This window comes from Primulina tabacum, chromosome 14, assembly GCF_025594145.1.
Source record: "Primulina tabacum isolate GXHZ01 chromosome 14, ASM2559414v2, whole genome shotgun sequence".
Classification (NCBI taxonomy): Eukaryota; Viridiplantae; Streptophyta; class Magnoliopsida; order Lamiales; family Gesneriaceae; genus Primulina; species Primulina tabacum.
Genome location: NC_134563.1, coordinates 34352142 through 34373007, shown reverse-complemented (window position 1 = coordinate 34373007; position 20866 = coordinate 34352142). Strand labels below are relative to the sequence as shown.

The 20866-nt window shown below is 33.3% G+C and overlaps 2 protein-coding genes across 2 annotated transcripts; one reads left to right on the top strand and one right to left on the bottom strand.

Annotated features, from left to right (window-relative positions):
- Window positions 1-8914: 8914 nt before the first annotated feature.
- LOC142524829 (histidine-containing phosphotransfer protein 1-like) lies at window positions 8915-12332 on the top strand. The gene is made up of 7 exons (XM_075628946.1): window positions 8915-9024; window positions 9140-9219; window positions 9869-9999; window positions 10098-10166; window positions 10431-10502; window positions 11217-11289; window positions 11896-12332. Exons 1-7 carry the CDS (start codon window positions 9009-9011, stop codon window positions 11926-11928), a joined length of 474 nt encoding a protein of 157 aa, XP_075485061.1. The 5' UTR covers window positions 8915-9008; the 3' UTR covers window positions 11929-12332.
- A 6817-nt stretch (window positions 12333-19149) lies between these two features.
- On the bottom strand, window positions 19150-20391 carry LOC142524546 (copper transport protein ATX1-like). The gene is made up of 3 exons (XM_075628580.1): window positions 20187-20391; window positions 19822-19897; window positions 19150-19535 (listed from the first exon to the last, which is right to left on the bottom strand). The coding sequence occupies exons 1-3, from the start codon at window positions 20193-20195 to the stop codon at window positions 19279-19281; spliced, it is 342 nt and encodes a 113-aa protein (XP_075484695.1). The 5' UTR covers window positions 20196-20391; the 3' UTR covers window positions 19150-19278.
- Between the last annotated feature and the right edge of the window lie 475 nt (window positions 20392-20866).

Sequence of the window (20866 nt, the reverse complement as noted above, 5' to 3'; positions counted from 1 at the left end):
ACCCCCACAGTGATATACCAAATCAGTGCGATTAGGTTGTCCCATTGAACCTAGTTCTTGGGATCTCCAGTCAACGTAGGTTGGGTTTTTCTTCGCACCAATTTATACTATAGGCTTGAGCCCCATTCCTTTGACATTTTCGCAACTAACTCTCTGTTTAACCCCTTGGTCAGCGGATCCTCGGTTTTGTACTTCCTGTCAAGGGATTCCCACAGCTCTTTAACTGTTTTCTTTTCGCAAAACACATTGTAGAGCGAATCGGCCAATCCGTTTAGTACATAGTTTCGACATAAGAAATCAAAATGATTCCATGCCTCCACAGCACTAACAGATTCAACATCTCCCTCACTCTCCTCGAGTTTAGGAGCATCCTCGGACAGGAATCTGGTCAGGTTCAGCATCGTCAAGTAGAACAGCATCTTCTGCTGCCACCTTTTGAAGTCCACACCAGTGAACTTTTCAGGTTTTTCACCGTGACTGGCTGGGACAGCAACCGCAGCAGCACGTAGAGTAACATGAGGGACAACTTGAGCCACAGTAGGGACAACATAATCAGTTTCCCTTTGCACGCTGGTTTCAATAGTCATATTTGAAACAAACCACGTAATGAGTAATCTGTTTTAAGTTTGTTAAAAACAATGCTAATAACAGTAGCATAGAACTCATAAAGATAAAGAAGTAACCGAAACAAGTATGATGTTTACAGTAAGAATATCATGCAAAGGAAATCAAAACCAAACCGAGGCCTGTAGCGTGTACAGTTTCCTTAAAACAGATTCGTCCCCTCCGGTATGTGCTTCGAGGTTTCAACAGACGTCTGTTTCCAGGATACAACAGAACAACCAGCAATGACTTAGCACGAGACACTACTACGGCGAACTGAAAACGTACATTTACTTTATCATCCGAGATTTAACGGATGTCAAATAGAAAGATAACAATATGTAATGCAAGAGAGTGCTTGAAAGAGAAAAAATTTTCATTTTTATGAAATTAGGAAATGAATACACTATTTATAAGCCCAAAAATGCACACCAAGAGTCATGCAAGATTAATTAACTCAATTAATCTTTCCATTAACTCAAGAATATAAAGAGTCAAAACTCTTCAATTAACTCAAGAATGTGGAGAGCCAAAAGATACTCCCACATTCATGAGACATAATTTTCTATTCAACCTCTAAATTTATTAAAATTTCCAACAAATAAAGCTTAGGGAGCATAATAATTCAGTATCTATGCCAAAAATTATGAATGATTGAGCCTTCATAATTACTGATGTCTTGTTAAATAGTAGAGTAGGTCTCTTGTGAGACGATCTCACGAATCTTTATCTGTGAGACGAGTCAATCCTAACGATATTCACAATAAAAAAATAATATTTTTAGTATAAAAAGTAATACTTTTCATGGATGACCCAAATAAGATATCCATCTCACAAAATACGACTCATCAGACATTCTCACACAAGTTTTTGTCTAAGTTGTATGAGTCAATCCTCTCCTATCTTTATTTCAGATATAATTGATCTAATAAAAAATCGATCTTTCTGCTAAAAAAAATCTTTTTTTGTTTTAATAATTCGATCCTTCACTTCAATTCTCTGTCTTCCACAATTCAAACGATTTATTTCGTATAATCTCAAACCGGGGTCTTAATATTAGAATTTTCACGGAATAATTAATGGCAATATAATTATCCCTTTTGAAACAAGGCGAGATAATTAACATTTTATTCTCATTCAATTCCCTTTCCGTGCACCAATCTACCTAGGACTCAACACAAAAAGAAGAAAATACAACTAGCCCGATTGTTTTGAATTTCATCGCTGAAAACTCTTGTTATTGAAAAATGAAAATTAATCGTCGCTAATTAAAGACGGTTAAACCATCATTAAAATTGAAAATATTAAATAAGAATGTAATTATGTTATATATAACGATTGTAGCCCATAATCTAGCACAAGATATATATACAAATTCTAACCAAAAGGTATAATAATAAATAAATCAATAAATATTTTTTTACCCAATATTCAAGTAAAAAAAAATCTAAAAAAATGGTAAATGGGGTTTGTACATTTCACTTTGAATCCTTAGTGGATCCCCCAAGAGTTGTGCCTCCTTGGCCATCTTCCTCCATCACGATCGGAGTCCTGATTTTGAATCTCTCAATCTTAAATTCATCAGTTCTATCATCCAACCCTCTTCCGTTGACTGCATACAAGGAGCCATTAATGCTGTGGCTCCGCCGCATGCTTTTCTTCTTCATCTTCATTTTCTTCTTCAGAATCGCATCACCGATTTTTCTGAACAATTCCTCGTGATCCCCCGGGAAAATTTTCTCGAACAATTCATGCCTTCTCACGTAGATTTCCTCGAACGATTCCAGCAAGGCAAGAAGCCTCGGATCGACCATCTCACCCGACTTCCACCGAATCATTTCCTGCGTTTTCGGATAGACAACGGAATTTGATGATTACGTATAACAAAGAACGACTCTTAATATTTGAAAGTTAATCCTTGTGAAGTTTTTATAGTAAGATCCGCCAGCTTAACTCGTTATCTTGTTTGACAAGAGAGAATAATTGGTCAATCCAAGTTAAGAAAACGTGGCTGACTTTGGAATTATCCATGCTATTCTGCGTCACAATCCTAGCGATATTCATAATAAGATATATGTCCATAAAATACGACCCGTGAGATCGTCTCACACAAGTTTTTGTCAAATTTGTGATCGCGGGTGTCAGGCGTAAATGCATCGATTTGAGTAAAACTCTATGGATTCAATCAATCAAATTTTATTGTAAGTTATAATCTTCTGATAAAATATAATGTTAAAAAAAAAGATGATGAAAATAAGAATGAAATTAGATCAATACACTTTTATAAAGATTATGTATTTACAAATTTCATAAAAAATCGAAAATATAATAAAAATTTCTGAAATCCGAAATGAGAAGACATAAAATGCTTGGAAATAAACTAAAACGGGTATAATGATTAGACTAAGCTATTTGAATTTTCCATAACTTTTTTCTAAAGTAATTTCTAGCAATTGGTTGAATGTGTATCTATGACATCCAGGTGTTAATTTCTCTGTTTTTTTTAAAATTTTTTTTAAAAAAAAACTATTACTATTCAAATAATTTTACACATAAATATTTAATGTAGACTTTGAAAATAAATATATTATATCGACACTTTTATAATTATAAAATAAATTAGAAATGTTCAACCAAAACACAAACCATAAAAAAAAGTCGTAGTTTAAAAAATAAAAAGCAGTGTTGTAGATAGGGTCCAAGCATGTCGCGTGTCCACGTCAACGAATATTTTCTAATCTCTAAAATTTATATTTAATAAATCTTAGATAAGAAAATAAATATAATTAGTTGGATGTTCTATTTTTATGTAAAAATAGATTCGTTCAAAAAAAACTCCACGAGATGTTGATCGTAAATGATAAGATTGGTTACGTAAAAAGACGAAAATGATCATATATGTACTTCTATACTATTCTATTATTATATAATACCAAAGCATTCTATACAAACCGAACTAGAGTCATGAAGTAATTTTAGATTTATCTAAAACATCCTTCATCTTATCAACAATTCATTATTTTATTTATGTTTTTAAAATTTTAAATGATTATATCATCTTTAATATTAAAAAATTATTGTAAAATTATTTTGTAAACAAATAACACAACGACTAGGTAAATAAATATGCATACAGAAGTAAATGCGTAAGTAAATGAAACAAGATTTTGTGATCATATTCATTAAAAGACTTTGATCGGTATAACTCTTGTATAGACCTACTTCAATTATGATTTATTCATGCATAAATCAAAATTCTTAGTGATAACACAAACAATAACAAATTTTGGTTATTTAAGAACTCTCGGTCCACCGAAAACAATAATATTTCCAACAGCTAGCTTTGGACGGCTAGAGTTAGTAGTGTAGCACAAGTTGATCCTTGATGATATGGTATGAACAAATAGGTGTGTGCAGGATGAGCATCTTGATTTTGAAAGAATAAGAGTACTCAAAATATTGTATAATGCAGATTGTAAATGCTCGAATCATTTCTATGTTCTTCAATTATTTTTCAATAATCTGAATCTGCACACTTATATCCTATATTTTCCAATGGTGGAAAAACTTTTCGACCATCATCTGTGCTATCTCCCGACAACAATGCAGGTCAATCTCTTTTCATTGTACACTGCATTAAATGATCATTTAATGTTTATCTGCGACATTTAATGATTTTTTGTCATTTACGACTTTTTGCTCTTTTAGCTTCTGAAAAGTTGATTGACTATTGACATTTTGGGAAATATTCATGTCAAATGAGAGTCGATAAGATACTATGCAATAATACTTTATCTTATAACATCTAACAGCTCGATTCCATGTTATCTATCTCGATTCGTAAGTTGGATTGCAGTTAGAGACGAATGATTTTACTCTGAACACTCGTCATTACCTAAATTTAGGGTATTTCAAACTTCAAACGGTTTTGTTAGATTTGTTTTGTGACAAAAATCATTTATTTATATTTTCTTAGTTTTTTTTTTCTTAGTTGAATTTTCTTAGCTGATGACTCTTATTTTATTTGTAATTTACTGTGATTCATCTTTGACCTGGTAAGATAATGGTGTTCATTGAGTTCTTTTTTAGCTTTAGATTTTCTTTTCTTTCAATACAATTGTTTATGCCATTATTTTTAATTACGAAGATTTGATTGTATATCTCTTGCAAGAATTTGAAATTGTTATAGAATATTATTAATCATATCGAGTACAATAGCTTATGTTTGAAATAAATTTCTCAAAACTGAAGTCGATAAAAAAAATATGTCGCCAATCAACTATGTCACATGATATATTGAATGATTTGACCATATTGTCTATTGAAAAAAATGATAGCAATGCTTCATTAAGATGATTTAATTGACAATTTTGCTCAACAAAAAACACGAAGACTATGAATATTTTGCTATTAGATTTGATTTATATATGTTGTTTCTTATAATTTAATAAATTTACTCATTATAATAGTTTAATGAATTATATATTGATGATAATTATGTGCATTTAATTATCAGCTCGTACGTAATATTTTTATATTTAATAAAAAATTATATAAGACATTAAGCGACGGAACTCGTAAAATAACAAACATGTATGATTGTTATTACAATTTTTTCTTTTTTAAAAAAAAATACCCTTTAAGGTAGAACAAAACAAAAACGAATTAAGACTGAAATTTAACATGTATTGAACCAAAATCTGGATTAAGAAAATATAAAGGATTCAAAATGCAATTTTTTTTTTTAAAAAAAATCAGTTATAACAGACGTTTTCCATTTCCTAAATTTATGATTTAAAATATATATATATATATATATATATATATATATATATATATATATATATATATATTAAAACGATATCAATGAATAACCGTACTCCAACTTTACGTTGAAATTCATTTCCCACGAGAATAACTCACACTGGTTTTCTCCACAGATAACACACAAACACAGAGCATTAGCAGGGACTACAGTTTTCGCCATTCATCGCCTTTCACAACACGCGCTGATTTTATGCATGTTTGTGTGTATAGGTTTATGTGAACAAACTTGGCTCAGATATCCAAGTCCACATCGTTCTCTCCGAGTGTTACGCGCAACGAATTAGTTCTTTTACTTGAATTTACTTTCTGTAGCATTGGTTGACGATCGGACTTCGGATAATGGATAAAGAAGAACGCAAACAATGGCTGCTTGATACCATTCAACAACTCGAAAATGATGTAATTTTCTCTTCTATTCTCAGCTTGTTTTCCGCCTTTTTTGTGTATTCTTGAATTTTCTTGTATTGAGCTATGAATCCGTTGTTTCCGTTTTCGGTTTTCTTGAAATTCATCTCGATGGCTGATATACCCTATACCCGATCAAGACTAAGTTACTTGTATCAAGAAATAAATTACATTGATAAGAATTGAATTAACTGACATGGGATAGTTAAACTTGGGAAATTTTGATGTTAATTGACTTTAAAAGGTTCGAGTTTATGTGGGTTCAATCTTTCTTGGGAACTCGAGTATGCAAGAGTTTCTGTTCCTCGACATCAGCCTTTTGGACATATATCATATGTACACAATCACGAGTGATTTTATGTTGCATGTGGTGACATAGAACTAGTCAATGTTAATTGTTATTTTCATCATATATCGAATGATACTTAGTTCACGAGTATATCTCACCACCCTTTTCGGATAGAATGACCTTACATTTTTAGTTTAGCATTGACATGATCTTGCATTTGCATGATTATGGTTGTGGCTTTAATTTATGCATAATATTCGATGTACATATCGTTGGAAAATTGGCCAAAAAACAACACTAAGCATTAATCTTGATACTTGTAGGGATTGGTTGATTACCCTTTTCGGGAGTGCTATTTGATGAAGGAGGACAGTGGTTCTAGATTTTTTCTCGACTTGATTTCTACTTTTTCCAGGGATTTTAAAAAAGTGGCGAGAAGAACGGGAAATTTTTTGTACAGCTTTCTTATGACATCATTCACTTGCCTTATCTTATGTTTTTAGGGGGCGATTTGTCATTGTTAATTTGTATCGTTTCTGGTCGATCATTGACAGGAATGCAACACCTGTTGACTTTAATGAGATGAAAGAATTTTGTATCAGGCTCAAAGGAAGTGCTGCAAGGTAATTTACACACATGTGTATTTAACCGCGCGTTTTATACTTAAAAATGTTTCGATGATATAGATCTGGATGTGGAAGTTATCCCCTTATGCAGGTCTTCTGCTTGAATTTGCCTAATTAGTTTCATGTTTGAGTTACATTTTTTTAATCTCTATGTTCATTGAATGAAAAAGCTAGCATTTTTGTTTTTAAAGTTGGTAAATTTACCTGTCTCTTGACAATAAGGTGGTGGAAGGATTTATGTTAATGCTTTGTGTTTAATTTACAGCATTGGAGCGTGTCGTATCAGTGCTGCGTGCTCTAATATTTTACACCAAGCTATTGAGAATAAATCCAAAGAAGAGTAAGATAGCTTGATTTTCTCTGCCATTTATGGAGAAACTTTTCCCTTTTTCTCTTTTGTCGATTGATCATCACTTCATATTGACACGATCTTAATTCTCAAGTATTTTTTGTTTGTTTAATTTACTTTGAAGTCGATCAATCCGAAAGGTACGTTACTTCAAATTACGGTATCTAACCGAATGCCATCAATTGAATATATCCTTGAATTGTTCTAATTCCATAGAGGCTTGGAGCAGGCAAATATTTTGCATTCTCTTGATTTCATGTCTGTTATTATCCCTTATTTCAGAATGTATTCGGGCAGTCAGTGCAGCAATTTGATTTTATATTTCATAAAATTATTAAATGGTCTTTCATGATATCATAAATTTCAGGTGCCTCCAGGCTATGAAAAATATAAAGCGTGAATTCAAGAATCTTAAGTATCATTGGCACGAAATTCTCCGGGTGAGTAATGACAGAAAGCATCTTATTTCACCGAGCCTTCACAAGATATTAGACGAGGGTTAGATGGTTCAACCCTTTTCCTGATTTTTTGTGGTTTGGATGCTATGATTCCACAATGCAGATGATTTTCTGAGGTTTGCATGCCAAATTGTTAGTTGTGGAAATGACATTCAAAAGTCGAAGTGTTTTTGAAAGCTCACAGGCTTGATCTCTAGCACATTTAAGATATTTGAACATCAAGCTCAAAACTTTACAACTTGGGTTCAGCTCATTGGGCTTGTTAGTCGAGTCTATTCAAGCATTATTTCAAGTGCAGCTAAGTTTGGGAATACAGACGCCTACTCAGTTAGCACAATACAGAATATACATTCAAGTCTTGTCTTGATTGCTCCTTTTGGATTATATTGTTAGAAAACTAGGATCATGAAATAACTCACTTTACTGTGGAGAGTGTGTGTTGCTAACATAGCGTTGAGCAAACTTTGGCAATTTTAATTAAAAGGTTGATTCATTCTATGGCACAGGTCGAGCATAACTTGATTTCCGGAATGTACGGCTGAACTTTTGTGGTGGAACGCATACAGCAGCAGTTGGATTGTTGTTTCATGATCCTTTAGTCGTCATGGATATTCATCTTTCTACCGTCTAGTCGACGTTATGTCGAAGTTTCTGAGTCCTTTTGGCATACAAAGACAGTTGAATTGTTGTTTCATCCTTTAGTACTCTTCATGGATACTCATCTTTCTAGCATCTAGCCGTTCTGTTGAAGTCTATTTGAGTCCATTAAAGGCATTGAGTATAGTCTTCTGCCAAATTTCGTGATATGTGTTTCATGATATCAATTTTAATATAATCATACTTTTACTAGTTTGATATTTTGATATTTGCTTTTTTACTAGTTTGATGATATCAATTTTAATCATACTTTTATATCCGGTAAGTTATGATAATTTTAATCTTGTTTAATCGAAAGTAGGGTTGGAAACGAGACAGCTCTAGACGGGTTTGGCCAAACCTGAGACCCGTCTCGCGTCAATTATTATTTGAACCTTACTCATTATCATCCCTGATATGAGGTGCTTATGTGACACATTTCGGTGTCACGGTGGTACCGCCATTGGTACAACAATAATATCACATGAAAAAATACTAAAATTATAAAAAATAATATTAAAATTTAACTGCCATATAAACAAAATCTCGAAGATGTAAATATAAATGAAAAAATATATAATTTTTTTTTAAAAAAAATTGTTATAACATACGTTTTCCACTTCATTAATTTTTTAATTTATATATTAAAATGCTATAAATAATAAATAACCCTACTCCCACTTGATGTTGAAATTCATGTAGTTGCGCACGATGATAACTCACACTGGTTTTCCCCATACATAACACTTAAACACAGAGCATTCGCAGAGACCACACTTTTCGCCATTCGTCGCCTTCCGCAGCACGCTGATTTCATGCATGTTTGTGTGTGTATGTTTATGTCGACAAACTTGGCTCAAATATCCAAGACCGCATCATTTTCATCGGATTCTCTTTTTGTTATGCGCATCCAATTAATTCTTTTAGTTGAATTTACCTTCTGTAGCATTGGTTGTCGATTGGGGAATGAATAAAGAAGAGCTTAAAAAATCTCTGTTTGATGCCATTCAACGACTCGAAAATGATGTAAATTTCTTTTCTTTTCTCCCCCCACTCCCATGTTTTGCGTCTTTTTTTGTGTGGTCTTGAATTTTCTTGTACTCGGCTATGAGTCGATTGTTTCCGATTTCCCTTTTCTTGAAATTCATCACGAGGTTATATAACCGATCAAGATTAAGTTACTTGTATTTGATAAGAACTGAATTAATTGACATGGGGAATTTTGATGTTAATTGACTTTAAAAAGTTTGAGTTCATGTGGGTTCAATCTTTCTTGTGTACACGAGTATGCAAGGGTTTCTGTATCTTGAGTATGTACACAATCACGAGTGGCTTTATGTTGCATGTGGTGACATAGAACTAGTCAATGTTAAAACACATTATCGTCGAATGATGATTAGTTCACGAGTATATCTCACCCATTTTGGATAGAATGACCTTACATTGTTAAAACAGATTAATATTGACATGATCTTGCATTTAGATGTACATGGTTGTAGCTCTAATTTATGTATAAATATTCTATGTGAAAATCGATAAGATTTTCTTTGGGTTTTGTTTGCACGACATATCATTGGAAAATTGGCCAAAAAATAAAACTAAGCGTACTATATAGATTTTCCTTTTTATCTTTGATCCGATTTGGGTTCGACCGATTTACTCTTGATGCTTGTAGGGATTGGTTGATTACCATTTTCGGGAGTGCTATTTGCTGAAGGAGGACACTGATCCTACATTTTTCTTCGAATTGATTTCTAATTTTTCTACCGAAGCTAGAAACGTGGTGACAAAGATGGGAAAGACTTTGTACAGCTTTCTTACGACATTATTGACCTGCCTTATCTTATGTTTTTAGGGGTGATTCGTCATTGTAATTTATATTGTTTCTGATCGATCATTGACAGGAATCAATCACTTGTTGACTTTGTTGAGATGATGGATTGTTGTATGAAGCTCAAAGGATGTGCCGCAAGGTAATTACACCAATATATATTTAACCGCTCGTTTTAGACTTAAAAATGTTTCAATGATATAGATTTTGATGTGGAAGTTATCTCCTTATGCAGGTCTTCTGCTTGAATTTGTCTAAATTTCCTGTTTGAGTTACTTTTTTTTTTAGTCTCTATGTTCATTGAATGAAAAAGCTAGTATTTTTGTTTTTAAAGTTGGAAAATTTACCTCTCTCTTTATAATAAGGTGGTGGCAGGATCTATGTTAATGCTTTGTGTAATTTACAGCATTGGAGCGTGCCGTATCAGTGCTGTGTGCTCTAATTTACACCAAGCTGTTGAGAATAACTCCAAAAAAGAGTAAGATAGCTTAATTTTTTCTGCCATTTATGGAGAAACTTTTCCTTTTTGCCATTTTGTCGGTTGATCATTACTTCGTGTTGATACGATCTTAATTCTTAAGTTTTTTTGTTTGTTTACTTTGAAGTCGATCAATCCAAAAGGTACATTAATTCGAATAACCGTATCTAACCGAATGCCATTAAACTTTAAATAACAATCCGAAGACAACAAAAGATCATTGATATGAAATGTGGAATGATAGGAAGCAGAAAAAGGGTTGACAGTGAAACAGTGGAGAATCTATGGTATTTGTCTATATAGTTTCTTTTACTCCAAAAGGCTCTTTTTCTCTAATTTTTGTTGTCAAAGAAGAATCTTGTTAAACTCTTTATTTTATATACTTCTGTATTTGAACGATTTGTAGTGAAGTAGATTTGTATCTTATGACACTTTATAAATACGATTATCCACATGTCATACATTTGAATTTCTGGAATATATCCATTGAATGTATCCTTGAATTGTTCTAATTCCGTAGAGACTTTCGAGCTGGCAAATATTTTGCATTCTCTTAATTTGTGTCTGTTATCTTATGTTTTCCCTTATTACTGTGTTCATTCTAATCTAATTGTGGATGACACAGTTTCAGAATACTTTTGGACAGTCATTGCAGCAATTTGATTTAAATTTCAAAAATTATTAAATGGTCTTTCATGATATCATAAATTTCAGGTGCCTTCAGGCGCTGAACAATATCAAGCATGAACTCAAGGAACTTCGGTCTCGTTTGAATGTTGTTCTCGAGGTGAGTAATAACAAAAAGCATATTATTTCACCAAACTTCACAAGATACTAGATGAGGATTATATGGTTCAACCCTTTTCCTAATTTTTTTGGTTTGGAGGATGGGATTCCATAATGCAGTTGATTTTTCATGCCAAATTGTTAGTTGTGGAAATAACATTCAAAAGTCGAAGTGTTTTTGAAAGCTCACAGGCTTGATCTCTGGCTCATTTTGAACCTCAGGCTCATCATGATGGTTGAACTTGGCTCAAGCTCAAAATTTTAGAACTTGGGTTCAGCTCATTGGGCTCGTTAGTCAAGTCTATCCAAGCATCATCTCGGGCGCAGCTTAGTTTAGGAATACAGTCAGTCAGTCACCTACTCAATTAGCATACTACAGAATATTCAAGTCTTGTCATGATTGTTCCCTTTGGATTATTTCGTTAGAAAACTAGGATCGTGAAATAACTTACGTTACTGTAGCGAACTTTGGCTATATTAAATTACCATTTTACTTGTTCTAAAATTAATACTTGTATTCTCTATCTTACATTTCCTGTTTATTTTCATATTGTTTTTTTGTTCCCTGTATAAACTCGATTAAATGTTGATTCATTCTATGGTGCAGGACGAGCATAAGTTGATTTCCGGAGTCGGCTGACGACTTTTTATGGTGGAATGGTGTTTTTCGCATACAGTGGAGGTTTGGTTGTTGTTTCAGCGTTAAGTACTCCTCATGGATACTCGTCTTTCTAGCGTTTAGTCATTATATTGAAGTCTATTTGAGTCCAATAAAGGGTTTTATCCCGAATGATTTAATCAACGATCTATGTGGAATGAGCATTGAGTAGAGTTTTCTGTCAAATTTTCATGTGAAAGAACAGAGAATGTTTGGTGTTAGCTAAACTAGTGCGTCCGAGGGGCTTCTTTCGTTGGTCCTACTTTCAATGTTCATGCAAAGCTTTTGATCTTCCCGCCAATAGAAAAAATGAAATTGACCGTGAAGAATATCACCGAAAGGGATCTCGAGGATAAAAACTACAGGCAGGTGAACCAGCAATTGTCCGGAATGTCAGATTTTTTCTCAAAATCATGTTTTTTACGTATACATGAACATGAAAAAATATATGCGGAAGCGGATCGAGTGTTACCTCCGGTCATTGAAAATTTTGATTTCTCTGATTTTCTTCTCGGTTGAAGCCTTCTAAGCACTGCACGATCTCTTTAGATGATGTATATTTCTTATGAGGTGTGTGTGCTTAGGGATCTCAATCGTTGCTATTTATAGGCATATCATACCATCAACGAGAAAATTTGGGAGCATGAATTTCAAAAGAAGATTCGTGTACGTAACTTAATTTTCTTGGCCGTCGCCAATTTCAATTTGTACACGCTATGTGTCACGTTTTTCTTACATTCTCCCACTTGACACATATATCTCATTTACCATAGGAGAAAATAAAATACATGAATCATGGCGATAGGTTATCTAAAAGCGATTATTATCTTCCATGTATCACAATGTATTATATCTCTCAAATAACTTAATGAATAAACCATATGTTTATTCGAGGTCCAACTTTATCGATATTTCTCGAATAACTGAATGTGTGCACAACAAATATGAGAAAATATCACATCATAGTTTCATTAAATTTGTTCTTACAACAAAATTACATAAAAGAACCAAGTCTCATTCTTTCTGTATGATCCTTAAATTTCAATGGTGGCATGCCTTTAGTCAAAGGATCTGCAATCATCAATTCAGTGCTAATGTGCTCGATAAGTAACTTCTTATCTTTAACACGTTCTCTTATGGCTAAATACTTAATGTCGATGTGCTTGCTTCGACTACCACTTTTGTTATTTTTAGCCATAAAAACAGCAGCTGAATTGTCACAATATATTCTTAATGGCCTAGATATAGAATCCATAATTCTAAACCATGAAATGAAACTCTTCAACCATACACCATGTGAGGTTGCCTCAAAACAAGATACGAATTCAGCTTCCATAGTAGAAGTAGCAGTCAATGTCTGCTTTGCACTTCTCCAAGATACAGCTCCACCAGCTTGCATGAAAATATATCCCGAAGTGGATTTTCGTGAATCAATGCAGCCAGCGTAGTCTGAATCAGAGTAGCCAATTACTTCCGAATTCTCAGTTCGTCTGAACATAAGCATATAATCTTTGGTCCCTTGAAGGTACTTCATTACTTTCTTTGCAGCTTTTCAGTGATCTAAACCTGGATTACTCTGATATCTTCCCAACATCCCAACAATAAATGCAATGTCAGGTCTAGTGCAAACCTGAGCATACATCAAGCTTCCAACAGCAGAAGCATAAGGAATGTTTTTCATTTGTTCCCGCTCTAGATCATTCTTTGGGCATTGGCTCAAATTGAATTTATCGCCTTTCACAACGGGAGCTATACTTGGTGAACAATCTTTCATCCGATATCTCTCTAAAACTTTGTTGGTATAGGTTTCTTGAGACAGACCTATAATACCTCGAATTCCATCTCTATGTATCTTAATGCCAATGACATAAGATGCATCGCCCATATCCTTCATATCAAAGTTTTTAGAGAGGAATTGTTTCACCTCATATAACAGACCCTTATCATTGGTTGCAAGTAATATATCATCCACATATAGAATAAGGAAACAAATCTTGCTCCCACTAACCTTCTGGTATATACATTGATCCATGGGGTTCTCAACGAATCCGAATGAAGAGATAACATCATGAAATTTTAAATACCATTGACGGGAAGCTTGTTTCAATCCATATATAGATTTCTTAAGCTTACAAACCAATTGCTCATCATTACTAGAGAAGAATCCTTCAGGTTGTTTCATATAAACCTCTTCCTCTAGTTCTCCATTGAGAAAAGCTGTTTTCACATCCATTTGTTGTAAATCGAAGTCAAAATGTGCAACTAATGCTAGAATGATACGGAGAGAATCTTTCTTAGATACAGGAGAAAAAGTCTCCTTATAATCGATTCCTTCCTGTTGAGTGAATCCTTTAGCAACGAGTCTTGCTTTATACCTTTCAATGTTGCCTAATGAGTCTTTCTTTATTTTGAAGACCCATTTACATCCAATGGCTTTTACACCATCAGGCAACTGAACAAGATCCCAGACTCCATTAACTGCCATAGAATTCATCTCTTCTTTCATAGCATTAAACCATAGTTTTGACTCATTACAACTCATGGCTTGTGAAAACGTTTCAAGATCATTTTCGGCTCCAATGTTAAAATCCGATTCTTGTAAATACACAACATAATCACTAGATATTGCTGATCTCCTTATTCTAGTAGATCTCCTTAAGTTGTTTGGTTGATCAACAATTTCTTGTTGTTCTTCATTAACAACTTGATCTACTGGATTGTCATCAGCAATTTGTGGAACTTCAGTAACTTGTTGTCTAACACCCATTTGGTCTTGAGAGGTGTGAATAAAGACCAACCTGTCATTTGAATAAGAGGGTTGTTCATTAATGTGATCATTCTCAAGAATTATGTCATTTGAATGATCACTCCCACTAATCAAATCATTCTCAAGAAATTTTGCATTTCTTGATTCCACAATTCTAGTGTTGTGAGATGGACAATAGAATCTGTACCCTTTGGATTTTTTGGCATACCCAATGAAATATCCATTTATGGTTCTTGGGTCCAGTTTTTTTTCATGTGGGTTGTAAACTCTTATTTCTAAAGGACAACCCCAAACGCGTATATGTTGCAAACTCGGTTTCAACCTTTAAATAACTCAAATGGCGTCTTCGGGACAGCCTTAGTTGGAACTCGATTTAATATATACACAGCTGTCTTAAGAGCTTCAGTCCACAAGGATTTAGGAAGTTTAGTGCTACTAAACATTCTCCTCACCATGCCCAATAATGTTCGGTTTCTCCTCTCAGCTACGCCATTTTGGTCCGGAGAACCAGGCATAGTATATTGGGCAACAATCTCATGTTCTTGGAGAAATTTCGCAAACGGACCAGGTGCTTGTCCATTCTCAGTGTATCTACCGTAATATTCTCCACCTCTATCAGTTCTCACAATCTTAATATGTTTTCCACATTGCTTCTCCACTTCAGCCTTAAAAACCTTAAAGGCTTCAAGTGCTTCGTTTTTGTTATGAAGCATGTAGATATACATGTATCGTGAGTAATCATCAATGAAAGAGATGAAGTATTTCGGACTTTGCATGTCCATATCTGGACAACAAATATCTGAATGTATGATTTCTAATATTTCCGTACTCCTCTTGGCACCCTTTTTAGACTTATTCGTCTGCTTTCCCTTAATGCAGTACACACAAGTCTCAAAATCAGTAAAATCTAAAGTACTGAGCACTCCATCATTTACTAATCTTTTAATTCTCTCTATGGAGATGTGTCTCAATCTCTGATGCCACAATATAGAGGAATCTTCATTTATAATACATCTTTTAATACCTCCTTGAACATGCATAGTGGTGTTATTATTTTGTAAAGAAATAGAGAAAAGACCATCAACCATTGTACCATTTCCAATAAGATTTGATTTATAAAACAAATTTATTGATTTATTCAAAAACTGAAATGAATAATCAAGGGGTACAAGTTTTGAAACTGAAATTAAATTCCTAGAAAAACTAGGAACATAAAAAGTCTTTTCCAATTTTAAAATATAACCACTATTCAACACTAGGCAGCAAGTCCCAATAGCCTCCACATGCGAAGACATCTTATTTCCTGAATAGATGCTCCGCTCATTTTCTATTGGTTTCCTTAGGTTTTGCATACCCTGCAAGGTATTTGTAACATGGATTGTAGAACCAGAATCAATCCACCATGTGTTATAAATATTATTAACTATATTAGATTCATAACAGACAAATGAAGTAGGAATACCTTTCTTTTCAAGCCAATCCTTAAATTTATTGCGATCCTTCTTTATGTGTCCCGTCTTTTTACAGAAGAAACACTTGGATTCTTTCTTAATGTTAGGTTGAGGTTGAATTATTCCTTTCCCTTTTCCCTTGACTTGCTTCTTGTACTTTTCTTGCGTGGTCATAAATACATTATCACTCGTTTCCATCAACAACCTTCATTCCTCTTGAACACACATGGTCATTAATTCATTGATTGACCATTTATCCTTATGTGTGTTGTAAGAAATTTTGAAGGGTCCATATTGCTGTGGAAGAGTGCATAAAATGTAGTGCACAAGAAAAGTCTCAGACATTTCCACTTCAAGTGTCTTGAGCCGAGCCGCTATGTCCCGCATTTTCATGATGTGTTCTCGCACACCTCTCACACTGGTGAGCCTTAATGAAGAGAATTCCATAATTAGGGTACTGGCAAGTGCTTTATCTGAAGACTGAAACTGTTCATCAATAGCCTTCAGTAATTCTCTGACATTATTATGCTGATCGACAGAACCACGCATACCAGCAGAGATTTTGGTCTTTATGAACATTACGCAGAGTCGATTAGATCGCTCCCATTTTTCATAAAGATCAACATCATCCGGAATGCTGTTTTCAGTAATAGCAGATGGTTCGTCTTTCCGTATAGCATAATCAATATTCATCCACCCCAATTGAAGAGGAATTCTTTCTTTCCAAATTTTATAACTATCGCCCTTTAGATCGGGAATGTCACATTTCATATCAGAAAAACTCGCAGGTTGCATAACTGCACAAAATATAATATGCTTAAAATTTTGAGACAATATCATGTTTTACCAATGTAATTCATGTTTTTAAAAAATCTAGTGACATAAAATTTGCCTGTGGGCTAAAATTTTAATTCAATAAGATTTTTCTGTAACTTTATGATAAAACTATCAAAATGTATTTTCCTTAACTCCTTGGGTAAATTAAGAAAAATATAATTTGATATTTTAACCTAATTAGTTATATAAATATAATAAAAATCTCTGTGGGGAAAAATTTATTATGTCTATATAATTAATTACAATTGTTGTCCATTATGTGATCCAAATCCTCTTAATGTATAATTTTTCATAATTAAGGATGTTGTGGCTATTCCTCAATTATTTAAAATTATACCGTTCACCAGACAAAATTTTGGCTTTACTTAATGCTTTATATAATAATTATTTTGCAATCAACACTTTCCAAGAGTGCTCCCAGGAAAGATAGGTAGGGCTAAGGCTTTTTAAATACCTAACTCCTAGTCAGAGCAACGTTCATCAGGGAGACTAGTGGCTAGTCAAGGCAGTTTAAACCGATCTATGAAGAACTCCCTCAGATCATGTTTTCTCACGTCACCTTATAATTATTATTCATCTTAATTATCCACATTTATGTGAATCTTTATAAGCCAAAATTTTTCATTAAATAACTTTATATTCACATTTTTACTTAATATGAACAAAAACATTCTCAATCAGTTTTTCTCTTCAATCAGAGTAGTGATAAAGTGAGGATCACATTTACGTGAAAATGTGGGCTCCTCATCAGTTTTTCTCTTTTATCAGAGTAATGATAAAGTGAGGATTATTTGCTCATTTGTGAATATCTGAAATATTTTATTTTAAATATTATATTCACATCTTTCTTGATATGTTCATTTTAAATTATAAACAACTCAATATAATTTAATATGAACATAATGTGAATATTGATTTACAAAAAAAATTTTCAATACAATTTGTATTTAAAAAACTTAAAAATTAAATGCAAGTATAATATTAAATTTGCATGTACACATCAAACACTTATCCATAATATTTGATATTATATGTAACATGCAAAAAATAATTTCTAAACATGTATTAGAAATTACGCTGAATTTGGAAATATTTTAATGTGTACAAATTATTTAACCAAATGCTATATGTATATCAAATTATACATATAACTTAATAACACATTAATTATTTATTTATTATTATTATTATTAAAAAATAATAAAATAAATAAATATATATATACACATATATTATAACCGACACAGCACACATGCACAATCAATATATGTGGGTCCCACTTAATTAATTATTTTAATTAAAAATAAATAAATAAATTAAACATTGCATTGAAGTCTTCACATGAGATATCCCTTCAAATTGAAGGATTCCATTTGAAAAATAAAAAAAAATGTATATTTTTATTTTCAAGGCTCCAAGGTGCAACCGAGAACAAATTCTCAGGTAAGTTTCTTATGATTATTATGTTCGAAATTCAAGTTTCAAATTTTCATACGTAAATTCACAGAAGCAAAATTTTCAAGGCAGAGGTATCACGGCTCTGATACCAAATGTCAGATTTTTTCTCAAAATCATGTTTTTTACGTATACATGAACATGAAAAAATATATGCGGAAGCGGATCGAGTGTTACCTCCGGCCATTGAAAATTTTGATTTCTCTGATTTTCTTCTCGGTTGAAGCCTTCTAAGCACTGCACGATCTCTTTAGATGGTGTATATTTCTTATGAGGTGTGTGTGCTTAGGGACCTCAATCGTTGCTATTTATAGACATATCATACCATCAACGAGAAAATTTGGGAGCATGGATTTCAAAAGAAGATTCGTGTACGTAACTTAATTTTCTTGGCCGTCACCAATTTCAATTTGTACACGCTATGTGTCACGTTTTTCTTACACGGAACACTCAGAAAATAAAAATTAGTTTTCTGAGATGTAGTTCGCAACACTCAGTTTTAATTTTCTCAATGGCTATAAAAGATTTCAGGTTTAATGCGTGATTGTATACAATTAGACCAACTTGACCGTTGAATACATCAATTTTTATTAATTGTATGAATTATACTTGATTCATAAAACTCCGAATTGAATGCACGCTCGTTAAAAGTCTTGTGATGAACATAGGCGAGCCATGACCATTGTTCAGGGATTTTGATATAAGCTTCATATTTTTATTTCAGACATTTCAAACTGTGTCATTAAACAGAAGTATTTATTTCTAACATCAGGCAAGAAGTTATTATAGCTTATATATTCATTTCTGGATCAAACTTTTACACTACGCAGCAGCAACAGCATCAGTAGACTTTGATCCCGATTCAGCTATCGCCTTAGGGTCGTTAGGCTTTGAAACTGGTTCAGGTTTCGCCACGGGATCATTAGGCTTTGGCACGTTTTCGGGTTTCGCCTCAGTCGTTTCCCATAAGGAAGTCACCTTCCCAGTCTTCAAAACAGTCTGTAGAACAGATTCTGGCTTTACATTGCCCTTCACTGTCACCTTTTGCTGCTCCAAATTGATGTCGAATGATTCAACTCCTATCGAATAAGGTGCAAGCAATCAATGGCCTTGGAAGATTTAGCTAGACAATTGACAACTTTAAGTCCAGGTGAGTAAAAGATTCAAGAAAACACAAAAAAGTGATCATCATACTGTTAGAAGCTAGAGCATCTATTGTCGTGATTTCGGACCATTATTCAACTCAAAACTTTTAAACCATAAGTAAGGAGGATCAATTGTCACAAAGACCAAGAAGAGTAATTGTTGTTTCTACTACGATAACCAGCAAATGAATAAAGACGGAGAAAAAAGATGTCCTCCAACCTTCCATTTTCGAAAGAACCCTGTTCACGGCCCCTACGCAACCTTGGCAGGACATCTTAACCTTGAGCACAACAGTCTGCAATTGATCACAAATCTATGAATGTACATTATATGTTTCCCAGAAAACATTTAAATCCAAGCAACCTGCTAAATATCATAATTTGCTCACAACAATTATACTAGATTGCTCTCCCATGATAGCTCAAAAACCATCTCTTACCAACCCCAGAAATTTTTTTCGAATAACCCATAATTAATAAAATAGAAATATGATTAATGACCATGTAACAAATTCAAGTTTGGAGCACATTTCAAGAAAAAATTGTTGGCAGAAACTCATGCAGTATATTCAGAGTGAAACTTGCCTCAGACATAGTGAGTATTTACGGAATGTGTATTCCGACAAGAAGATTAAAATTTTCTTGAGGGACAGAAGTCTGGTGATAATGGAGAGCTTCATTCATTCTTGCGATATTTAAAGAGGAAGAAAATTAATTAATAAAGAAAAATATAGTAGCGTGTAAGCTGAAGTGTCATTCCATCACCATCACAACAATCATTAATTCATTAGAAATCAAAGTCTTATTCAAAAGAGCCAATTTTTCTCTCTAAAAACTTGGTATTAACTCTCTGGGTCAATATATTAACTTGCAGACTATACTAGTTAGGTAAATCATATTGGATAAATATTGTGTGACGAACTCGTTCGAAAAAGTGCTAATAAAAGAATCGAACTCTTATCTATTGGTTTCACCTACTCCGCCAACTCTCACACCTCTCAAAACAAATATGCACCGTATATAGTGTGTATATTATACCAAAAATATTGTTTTAGTTACTTCTCATAAAGTCAACTCATCTGACTTCATTAGTCTAAAATCACATTTTTTCATTGGAATACTCTCCACAATTTGAATGCAATACGGATTGGGTAGGAAGATTATTGTTAGTTAAGCATACGTCGATGTGATAATAGTAAAATAATAGACGTCATTTTAAATATTGAACGATCGAATATATGTCTGAAAAGATAAGATATCTACTG

What these genes read in the sequence shown, in the direction of transcription:
- LOC142524829 (XM_075628946.1), top strand. An exon ending in TTCAACGACTCGAAAATGAT is followed by an intron (nt 9,220 to 9,868) that starts GTAAATTTCTTT and finishes TGATGCTTGTAG; the next exon opens with GGATTGGTTGATTACCATTT. An exon ending in CTCAAAGGATGTGCCGCAAG is followed by an intron (nt 10,167 to 10,430) that starts GTAATTACACCA and finishes TGTAATTTACAG; the next exon opens with CATTGGAGCGTGCCGTATCA.
- LOC142524546 (XM_075628580.1), bottom strand. An exon ending in GGTTCTTTCGAAAATGGAAG is followed by an intron (nt 19,536 to 19,821) that starts GTTGGAGGACAT and finishes CTTATTCGATAG; the next exon opens with GAGTTGAATCATTCGACATC.